The following is an 11,195-nucleotide window of genomic DNA, read 5'->3' as shown; positions in this document are numbered from 1 at the left end:
TCTCAAACCTTCACAACTTCCAATAAAATAATGTCATTAAACTGATTTTTATTGAGTTATAAATGACTAGTCCCAGATTCAATTTCATTTTAAGTCAACACGTATTTATTGACTATCACTATATATCCTGCACTACAGAGGATCCAAGAAGTTCAGATAAAGTTCAGTAAAGAGGTTAAGATCTGAACTGGACCCTGTGGGATGGATGAGATTATACTTTTGGGGGATGGAGATGCAAGAAAAGGGAGAAAGTTGAAAAAATAAACCTCTGTGATGTGAATGATTGTTCAGTTGCAAAGAGATATTGCAAGTACCAGTCTGATATCAGAAACAGACAATTCACACAAAAATAAATAAAACCAAAAACATATGAACACAGAGATATCCATTAAAAGTATCCACTCTTCAACCAAAATGTCCAAACTGAAATAAAGTACTTAAAAAAAATGAATAAAAGAATAAAAGCTGAAACATGGAATATTACACAGGTATATAAAAAACTGGAAACTATTTACAGTATAGTATCAAGTAAAAAAGTGGGATACAAAGTTATAGCATAATTACATCAATTTAAAAAATATATGCCTGTAACCCAAATTGCAGAAAGAACTTAGGTAGAAATACATATGATTCTTCCTTCTAGATTTTTTTCTTTGATGTACTATCTTGTATTAGTTTCTTTCTTAGAGGGTGTATTAGTTTCTTTCTTAGAGGATGTATTAGTTTCCTAGGGCTGCCATGACAAATACACAAACTGGGTGGCTTAACAGAAATTTGTTTTCTCACAATCCTGGAGACTACAAGTCCAAGATCAAGGTGTCAGCAGGGCTGATTTCTTCTGAGGCCCCTCTCCTTGGCCTGTAGATAGCACTCTTCTCCCAGTGTCTCACATGATTGTTTTCTCTGTGTGTCTCTATGTCCTAATTTTTTCTTTCAAGGACACCAGTCTTATTGAATTAGACCCATCTATATGATCTTATTTTACCTTAATTACCTTTTAAAAATTTTTTTATTGGAATATAGTTGATTTACAATGTTGTGTTAGTTTCAGGTATACAGCAAAGTGAATCAGCTATATATATACATATAACCACTCTTTTTTTTCTTACATTCTTTTCCCATATGGGCCATTACAGAGTACTGAGTAGAGTTCCCTTTGCTATACAGCAGGTTCTTATTAGTTATCTATTTTATATACAGTAGTGTGTATATCAGTCCCAGTCTCCCAATTTATCCCTCCCCCACCCATCTCCCGGTAACCATAATTTGTTTTCTACATCTGTGACTCTACTTCTGTTTTGTAAATAAGTTCAATTGTACCTTTTTTGAGATTCCACATATAAGCGATATCACATGATATTTGTCTTTCTGTGTCTGACTTACTTCACTCAGTATGACAACTCTAGGTCCATCCATGTTGCTGCAACTGACATTACTTTGTTCTTTTTTATGGCTGAGTAATATTCCATTGTATATATGTACCACATCTTCTTTACCCATTCCTCTGTGATAGACATTTAGGTTGCTTCCATGTCCTGGCCATTGTAAATAGTGCTGCACTGAACATTGGGGTGCATGTATCTTTTTGAATTATGGTTTTCTCTGGGTATATGCCCAGTAGTGGGATTGCTGGGTCATATGGTAGCTCTATTTTTAGTTTTTTAAGGCACCTCCATACTGTTCTCCATAGTGGCTGTATCAATTTACATTCCCACCAACATTCCCAGCAAGAGGGTTCCCTTTTCTCCACACCCTCTCCAGCATATATTGTTTGTAGATTTTTTGATGATGGCCATTCTGACTGGTGTGAGGTGATACCTCATTGTAGTTTTGATTTGCATTTCTCTAATAATTAGTGATGTTGAGCATCTTTTCATGTGCTTTTTGGCCATCTGTATGTCTTCTTTGAAAAATATGGAATGCTTCACGAATTTTCATGTCATCCTTGGGAAGGGGCCATGCTAATCTTCTCTGTATCATTCCAGTTTTAGTATATGTGCTGCTGAAGTGAGTACCTTCTAGATTTTTTTTTGACACTATTTTTATACCCTCTTTTTAATTATCAGTTTGAAAGTACATATGAGGAAAAGTGAACTCAGCAGGTTGGCTGGGGGTGGGAGTGGGGAAGAATGATATAGTAGGTAAATCAATAGGAGATTATAAAAAGAGAAGAAATTATTATCAAAATATTATTTAAATGCTAACATACACCTATTATACTTCTGCTTCATTTTAATATAATATTCTAATAAGTTATCCAAAGGAATCAGAAAATGAGAAGCATGGTATAGCAGAGATCGCACTAGGTAACTGCCATGTATTTATATTTCATGACCAGTTTTTTTCATACACAATCTAATGAAGGCTGTAAATTTTCTTTTTGATTATAAACAACAGAAATTTATTTCTTACAGTTCTGCAGGCTGGACTTGCAAGATCAAAGTGATGGTCAATTCAGTGTCTAGTGAGAACCTGCTTCCTCATAGACCACAATCTTCTCACTGTAATCTCACTTGGCAGAAGGACAATGCTGTAATTTTTTTAAAGCACAAAATTGGAAAGCCACGGTGGCCATTGACATACTGACAACCTAAAATATCTACATTTGGATTTTTCAGATATGTATTATGTTTTCAGACTCAAAAATAGATTTTTCTATTTTATATATTACCATTTCACATACTCTTTATTCCTTTGTATAAATCCAAGTTTTCTTCCTGATGCCATTTTCCTTCATCCTAAACTTCCTTCAACACTTCTTGCAGTGCAGGTTTCCTGGTAAGAAAATGTGTTTATTTCACCTTAATTTTTTAAAGGATCTATTTGCTGGATATGCAATTACAGGTTAATAAATGTTGATGGGTCCCCTTTTCCTCCCCCTCTAGTAATTTTTTAAAATGTCATTCCATTGTCTCCTGATTTGCGTTGGTTTTGATGACAAGTCAGTAATAATTCTTATCATAGATCCTTGTATGTAATGTGTCTTGGGCTGTTTTAAATATTTTCTCTTATCATTAGTTTTCAACAATGTAATTACAATGAGTCTTGGTGTTATTTTCTTTGTGATTATCTTTCTTGTTGTTGTATTTCTTAGAGCTGTGTGCTGATATTTTCCATCAAATTTGAAGAAAAAAATCGGCATTATTCCTCCAAATAATAGAGCTATTAGGATAGAGTTGATAGTTAATAGGATAGAGTTCTTTCTCACTCTATCCTATAAAACCAATTACACATATGCTATATCACTTGATATTGGTGGTGTCCCGATATCAAGTGTTTTTTTAGAACAGCTTACAGAAAAATTGAATGAAAAGCACAGAGAGATCTTTTTCTACCTGATAATTTTAAATTTTATGCTGGATTATGTATAGTATATTGTTAAGTGTCTAGGTTTTATTGTCTTCTTTTAGATGGTGTTGAATTTTGTTCTGATGGCAGTTAATTTACTTGTGAATTGACACAGTACTTTTGAATCTTGTTTTTAACTTGGCTAGGGCAGATCTAGTCTTTATTTTAGAGCTAGCATATCCATTGTACTAAGGTGTGGCCTTTCTTGGCTATCAGCTGAGTACCAGAGGTCTCTCCTCTCGACTGGTTAGCACTCCATGTATCTCAGCCCTGTGTAAGCTGCAGGACCCCTGTGATGGTTTCCTGCTTGGCCTTCAGGAGTCTTGGACTGTGCAAGATCAGCTAAGAACTCAGTAGAAGTTACAAGGGGAACTTCATGCAGATTTCTAGAGTATCTTTCTGAAGCTCCCTCCTTTCTGAGAAAATTCCATTCATCTCAACACGTTTGAACTATGTTTCCTCAGCTCAGTGAGACTACCAGCTCTGTTTGGGTTCCCCATCTTTGCATCATGGTAAGGAAAATTATCTCTGGTCAGAAAACAAGGGTAATGTGTGACTTAAATCATTTGTTTCCGTTCCATCAGGGATCATAATCCTGTACTGCCTCTTGTCCAACATTTGAAATGATTGTTTCATATATTTTTCTAGTTTTATGCTTGTTTACCACAGGTACCACTTAGTCTATCATAGTTAAAAACAAAATCCACTATAGAGTTTTTTATTTAAAAAGTTGTTTAATGATTGAAAATTTCAAACACATATAAAAGAAGATGGAGGAGTGAGATGAAATCCTAGATCACTCAACTTCAATAATTAGCAACTCATGGTCAATCTTGTTTCATCTATACCTATTCATTCAATCACCTCACTTCTATCTTATTTTGAAGCATATATTAACCATCATATCATTTCATCCACAAATATTTCAGTATTTATCTCCAATAAATAAGATTTTTTACTAGAGCCACAATACCATTTTCATACTTTAATGAGTTAATAATTCCTTAATATAATCACATAAAGAGTAAGTGTTCATAAAAGGTAAGAGGTGAATACTATTTATATGTTCTTGGGTAATTCAGTTAACTTCTTGGTGCCTCCATTTCCTAATCTATAAAATGGGTCTGATGGAAGGAAGTTGGGCTAGGTGTTGTTTCAGGCCCCTTATCCCCATCTTTGTTCTATAACTAAAAATCTTGTACTCTCATATTAAAAGTCATTATCTTGGGTTTGAGTAGCTTGCATTATTTAAAAAAAAAGTAGATCATGGAGACCCAGAATGCCCCTCCCCAAGAATATGAAAGTGATGATGACTCTTACAAAGTGTTGGATTTAACTGAGTATGAAAGAAGATACCACTGGTGGAATCAAGTGTTTGGCCACAGTTCTGGACCTATGGTAGAAAAATACTCAGTAGCCACCCAGATTGTAATGGGTGGAGTGAGTGGCTGGTGTGCAGGATTTTTGTTCCAGAAAGTTGGAAAACTTGCAGCAACTACAGTAGATGGTGGCTTTCTTCTCCTTCAGACTGCCAGTCACAGTGGCTATGTGCTGATCGGCTGGAAGAGAGTTGAAAAAGGTGTAAACAAAGCAAAAAGACAGATTAAGAAACGAGCAAATAAGGCAGCACCTGAAATCAACAATATAATAGAAGAAGCAACAGAATTTGTTAAACAGAACATTGTGATATCCAGTGGATTTGTGGGAGGCTTTTTGCTAGGCCTTGCATCTTAAGGGTATGAATGTTCTATCATAGTGGAGTCACCTCTGAGAAGAGAAATTGTGGTGACAAGATGGTCTCAACATTACCCATTGACAGATTCTCCAGGATGACAAGAAACAACTAGCTGGACAGTACCAAACTCACTGCTTAGCATTTCGCCATCTGAAATTTGGCAGACTAGTATCTGCTATAAAACAATCTATATGATCTGTGTGTAATAGTATTCCTGAGCAAAACATGGCTTTCATTATTTTTTAAAAACTTGCATTTGCTTAAAATTTGCCTATAAAACACCACCGTTGGATGTAGATATGGAGAGAGAAAAAACTCTGTTGGCTATATTCCCCAGTGAAGTATCATCCTCGTTTTATTTAAATAAGATGTTCTCCATCGTGCTTTTTAGTATAGTGCCAATAATTTAAAAATTAGTATTATAGCTTCAACAGTAGGGCTGTCTTTTTTTTAAAGATATGTTTGCAGTAAACTGAAGAACTGTAATGCCCTTTTATGGAAGAATTTACAAATAATAGAATTATTAAAGATATTAAACAAATTTAATACCAACTTTTAGGTTGTTTTTTCCTGCAATTCTTACTTTGCTTACTATGTAATAACTGTAGCAAATGCTCTTCTAGGGAAATGCTCTTCTAGGGAAATACTACATGTCTAAAGCTCTTTTTCTTTTTTTGATGTCTATAGTTGTAAAAGTATCTTCTTGTATATAAGCTTCTAATTTTTTTATTCATTTGTTTATCTTGGCAGCCTGGGTAGAATTAATTATTTTGAGGGTACATATAGTTGGGTCACTGATTCATTTTATTAACTTTGAGTGAACCTTGTTTTTCATTTAAAAAAATCCTAATTATTATTTTGACCCCTTCTTTACAAAGAGGTAAAAATCACCTTAAAATACTTAGTAGTATAGTATGAATTTATTGTCTGAAGAACAGTGATTTTCTATATAATCATGAAATTGTAGTTTAAAGAGAATCATCTCTTTGATCTAGTCTGAGATGTAAATGCTGAGGCTTTCAGCTTTTTAGGTAGCATTTTATGTTGGTCCCAACACTAGGCCAGTTGACTTGTTTCTCGGGGCCGATATCACACTCCCTCAGAGGGTCCTTGGCCTAGAAAAGCTTTTTGTATTGTTTGTTTTGTCCAGAGTTCTACGTTGGAATTGCAAAAAACAGCAGAACAACGTGTGTTGGAATCTTCAGATTGGAAAGACTTTGCAGATATTAAGACTATCTCCGTTTTTTTTTTTTTTTTTTTGCTTTACGCGGGCCTCTCACTGTTGTGGCCTCTCCCATTACAGAGCACAGGCTCCGGACGTGCAGGCTCAGTGGCCATGGCTCACGGGCCCAGCCGCTCCGTGGCATGTGGGATCTTCCCGGACCGGGGCATGAACCCGTGTCCCCTGCATCGGCAGGTAGACTCTCTACCACTGCGCCACCAGGGAAGCCCCAGACTATCTCCTTTGATAGGAAGTCCCTGTAGTATTTTTTGTGTATTGTAAACATAAGGCATTTCATGCTTTCAAGATTGTTACAGTTTGTGTGCTTTCATTTTTGCAAGACTCCTTAAAATTGAATGTGGGATTGATCTTCATTTTCTTCCTTTACTCTCAGCGCCTCAGATAAAATGCTAAATAAAACTCGACTTTCTTAATATGAAGTGATTTTGCTTATAAATACTTCATTTTTCTTCTTTGAGCTTTTCTCTGTTTCTGCCTTGCCTAGCTTTTCATGACTGTACACTTAAAAGGGAAAAATATTCTATGTTAGGCAGAACCTGAGCCGCGCTTCTGTGTGCCATATCTGCGTGATACATTTCATCCGATACAGTGTGGTAGGCTACTGCGAGGGGCTCTAGGAGCCGGCTCAGTTTGTTCACTTTGGAAATATTTATAGTGCTTGTTCTGTGTCTGATACATTGGGAAAGTGAGGGGCACAAAAATATCTGCCCCCAAATAAAGACTAAATATTCCTATATGAAAAGTTACATACTAATATAGGAGAACCTGGCGTACGATTTAGTGGCAAATGAGTTGTAGAGATAACTACTTTCAGAGTTCAAACGTGAATGAAAAGTGAAAAAGAGCACTTCATTTTTTACCTATACATTTCCAAGTATTTGTTGATTTGTTTGAAAATATTTGTATACCAGTGTAAAATATTATCAGTTCTCTCCATACGCTCTCCTCTCTGTTAGTGCCCCTTGTTCTGCCTCGTGTCCGTGCCGTTTCCCCACGAGGTTGTACACTACTTGAGGCAGTCGTGTGTGGTGTTAATTAATCTATAACTTGTGACACACCCTGTGTAATGCTTTGCTCACCATAGGTATTCAGCTGATGTTGTGAATGAGTATGTGAAAAGCATATGACTGTGCTAGAGTTGGTGTCAACCTATAGGAAGTCTTCTCTGTATGGCAGCCCCGTGAATCAGAAGCTCCATCAGAAGTGACTTGGAAAAAAAAAAAAAAAAAAAAAAAAAAGAAGTGACTTGGTGGGGCTTGGCCTGAATGAAAAGCCTATAGCTTGCCTTTGTCTAAAATGGGGACTTTTATGTTTGAGGGCGTAAAGGTTGTTTGCAAGATTTGTTAAAACTTGAGTATGTGTGGGGCTTCCCTGGTGGTGCAGTGGTTGAGAGTCCGCCTGCCGATGCAGGGGACACGGGTTCGTGCCCCGGTCCAGGAAGATCCCACGTGCCGCGGAGCAGCTTGGGCCCGTGAGCCATGGATGCTGAGCCTGCGTGTCCAGAGCCTGTGCTCCGCAACGGGAGAGGCCACAACAGTGAGAGGCCCGCGTACCGCAAAAAAAAATAAAAAATAAAAAAAAAAAAGATTTTTAACATTTTCTTATTTCAAATGCAATATGAATGAAATACGTTTATTATAGAAAATACAGCAGCATAAAGAATGTCGATAATATGATGTACCTAGAGATAATCATTGTCCATATTTTGATACATAGCCTTTGGAATTTTTTCTACATATATATGAATACATAGTATGTGTATTTTGTATTAAAAAAAAAAGTAGTGTTCAGATTTTCAGTTGTCTCATGAATGTTGTAATTTGTTTCACAGTTGCTTTGAATCAGGACCCATGTATTTAATAAGCACAATAAAGATAGGAAAGAAATCAGGAGGAAGTTGAATCATGCAAGTCCCTGGAGGATGGAGTTTCAAAAATGAGGTATTATTTAACAACGACCAGTGCTGCAGGGAGGTCAAATAAGAAGAGGGCTACAAACAACAAGACTATTGGATTCAACAAGAAGAGTCTCAGTAAACTGCTTTGCGAGAGCAGCTTTGGTGGTAGTGGCTGGGGGCAGGAAGGAATGACTGGGTCCGGATCACAGGAGATTGAAGAGTAAATGAGACTTGAGGAAGTTAAGACAGGCATAAATAAAGCTTTCAGGAGGCTTGATATGAAGGGAAAGAGATGATGCTAAGTAGAGTGGAATGTAGGTCAAATTTGTTTTTTAAATATGAGAAGGTCAAAGCACATATTTAATGCTGACGGAAACACCAGCAGAAAAGACACGTTAAAGACACAAGGTGCTGATGTCTAAAGGAAGGCTCCTGAGGAGACGGGAGGGAATGGAAATCAGAGCAGAGGTGAAAAAGCCAGACTTGTAAAGGCAAATGCTTCCTCCATGCTGATGGGGTGGTGAAACCAGATACAATTGTGTAAACTTGATTGTTGGGGCTCAGGAATCTGGGATGCACCCCATTGGATGGTATACAGTGGAAGCTGAGTTCATCCGCTGCGAGTAACGTGAGGGTGTTAGAAGAGCAATGAGGTTGAAGAAAGGTTTCAAGGAGAGTAGCAGAGAGAGAGGGAAGAGGCTATAAGAAGGCTGGTCATGTAGCATTGAGGGCCCAGCAAGGGTTAGAGACAGATGTTTTGATGGGGCACCAATCTGTGCAGTGTGGTGATTTTCTTCAGCCACACTCAGGATACTGGATGTTTGTTACTGATGTATCTACAAAATAATTTTTTTTAAAAAGCTCAAGGGACACAAGGAGAATTTGTTGCTTATTGTGCTCTATTGGTTTTGTGGTCTTCAGATTAGATAGCCACCTGTGGGGAATCTGGGACGGGAGCCTCCTGATTCAATGAGAGGTCTAATTAGGGAACTCTCCACTGTCTTCTGATTCAAAGATGCTCTATGTTTTAGCCTTGATTAATACCAAATGCCTTACTTAATCGTATTTTCCCCATCCTTCTCCACAACATCTTAATCTATAATTACTGGTCTTGTACACTAATACTCTCAGCACTGCCAGGTTGGCTTTCAGCCAAATTTGATGGCTGGGTCTTCCTTGCACGAATCCTGCCTAGGTTGTGATACCAAGTAGCCTTCTTGGGACACTCTGGTCTCCCCTCCCAGTGTGATCAACTTCAGAACAACCTCAGTAAGGTATGCGTTCCCAGTAACTCAAGATTGATTAATCTGTAACTTGGTCTGTTATGCTTTTCTCTGGGTGATGATGATTAGGATTTTAGCCTTGGCTAAATAAAGATTTTTAAATGTAATTATATATACTGATGTCAATGATGAGTTGGCAATCTCTATATCTTCTTTGGAGAAATTCACTAACAAGTTCCCAAAGTAGCAAAGTGAATGATTAAAATCCGCCCTGATCTCAACTCTCAGAAACCTCTCAGTACCTTCTCAGTTGGTGGTCCTTTGCGGAGTTCTAACTTCCCTCTTAGAACTGCTTTTGCTGCATCCCATACGTTTTGGGTCATAGTGTTTTCATTGTCATTTGTGTCTAGGTATTTTTTGATTTCCTCTTTGATTTCTTCAGTTATCTCTCGGTTATTTAGTAGCATATTGTTTAGCCTCCATGTGTTTGTATTTTTTACAGTTTTTTTCCCTCTAATTGATATCTAGTCTCACAGCATCGTTGTCAGAAAAGATTCTTGCTTTGATTTCAATTTTCTTAAATTTACCAAGGCCTGATTTGCAACTCAAGATATGATCTATCCTGGAGGATGTTCCATGAGCACTTGAGAAGAAAGTGTATTCTGTTGTTTTTGGATGGAATGTCCTATAAATATCAATTAAGCCCATCTTGTGTAATATGTCATTTAAAGCTTGTGTTCCTTATTAATTTTCATTTTGGATGATCTGTCCATTGGTGAAAGTGGGGTGTTAAAGTCCCCTCCTATGATTCTGTTACTGTTGATTTCCCCTTTTATGGCTGTTAGCATTTGCCTTATGTATTGAGGTGCTCCTATGTTGGGTGCATAAATATTTACAATTGTTCTATCTTCTTCTTGGATTGATCCCTCGATCATTATGTAGTGTCTTTCCTTGTCTCTTGTAACAGTCCTTTTTTTAAGGTCTATTTTATCTGATATGAGTATTGCTACTCTAGCTTTCTTTTGATTTCCATTTGCATAGAATATCTTTTTCCATCCCCTCACTTCCAGTCTGTATGTGTTCCTAGGTCTGAAGTAGGTCTCTTGTAGACAGCATATATATGGGTCTTGTTTTTGTATCCATTCAGCCAGTTTATGTGTTTTGTTTGGAGCATTTAATCCATTTACATTTAAGGTAATTATCGATATATATATTCCTATTGCCATTTTCTTAATTGTTTTGGGTTTGTTTTGTAGGTCTTTTCCTTCTCTTGTGTTTCCTGCCTAGAGAAGTTCCTTTAGCATTTGTTGTATAGCTGGTTTGGTGGTGCTTTTAATTTCTCCATCAAATCTGAATGAGATCCTTGCTGGGTAAAGTAATCTTGGTTGTAGGTTTTTCCCTTTCATCATTTAAAATATTTCCTGCCACTCCCTTCTGACCTGCAGAGTTTCTACTGAAAGATCAACTGTTAACCTTATGGGGATTCCCTTGTATGTTATTTGTTGCTTTTCCCTTGCTGCTTTTAATATTTTTTCTTTGTATTAATTTTTGATAGTTTGATAAATATGTATCTTGGTGTGTTTCTCCTTGGATTTACCCTGTATGGGACTCTGTGCTTCCTGGACTTGATTGACTATTTCCTTTCCCATATTAGGGGAGTTTTCAACTATAATCTCTTCAAATATTTTCTCAGTCCCTTTCTTTTGCTCTTCTTCTTCTGAGACCCCTTGGTGCATTTAATGTTGTCCC

General features: G+C 37.0%; 1 protein-coding gene and 1 non-coding gene across 2 annotated transcripts; one reads left to right on the top strand and one right to left on the bottom strand.

The window, feature by feature from the left end:
- Positions 1–1,908: 1,908 nt before the first annotated feature.
- On the bottom strand, positions 1,909–2,015 carry LOC116750035. Its single transcript, XR_004348781.1, has one exon. It is a non-coding gene; the product is annotated as a U6 spliceosomal RNA (small nuclear RNA).
- Positions 2,016–4,614: 2,599 nt separating this feature from the next.
- LOC116749691 (FUN14 domain-containing protein 1-like) lies at positions 4,615–5,170 on the top strand. Its single transcript, XM_032624335.1, has one exon. It carries the CDS (start codon positions 4,615–4,617, stop codon positions 5,080–5,082), a length of 468 nt encoding a protein of 155 aa, XP_032480226.1. The 3' UTR covers positions 5,083–5,170.
- Positions 5,171–11,195: the final 6,025 nt, after the last annotated feature.

Source organism: Phocoena sinus, chromosome 2 (assembly GCF_008692025.1).
Source record: "Phocoena sinus isolate mPhoSin1 chromosome 2, mPhoSin1.pri, whole genome shotgun sequence".
NCBI classification, from domain to species: domain Eukaryota; kingdom Metazoa; phylum Chordata; class Mammalia; order Artiodactyla; family Phocoenidae; genus Phocoena; species Phocoena sinus.
Note: the sequence above shows the minus strand (reverse complement) of the source record. Positions and strands in the feature narration are given on the sequence as shown.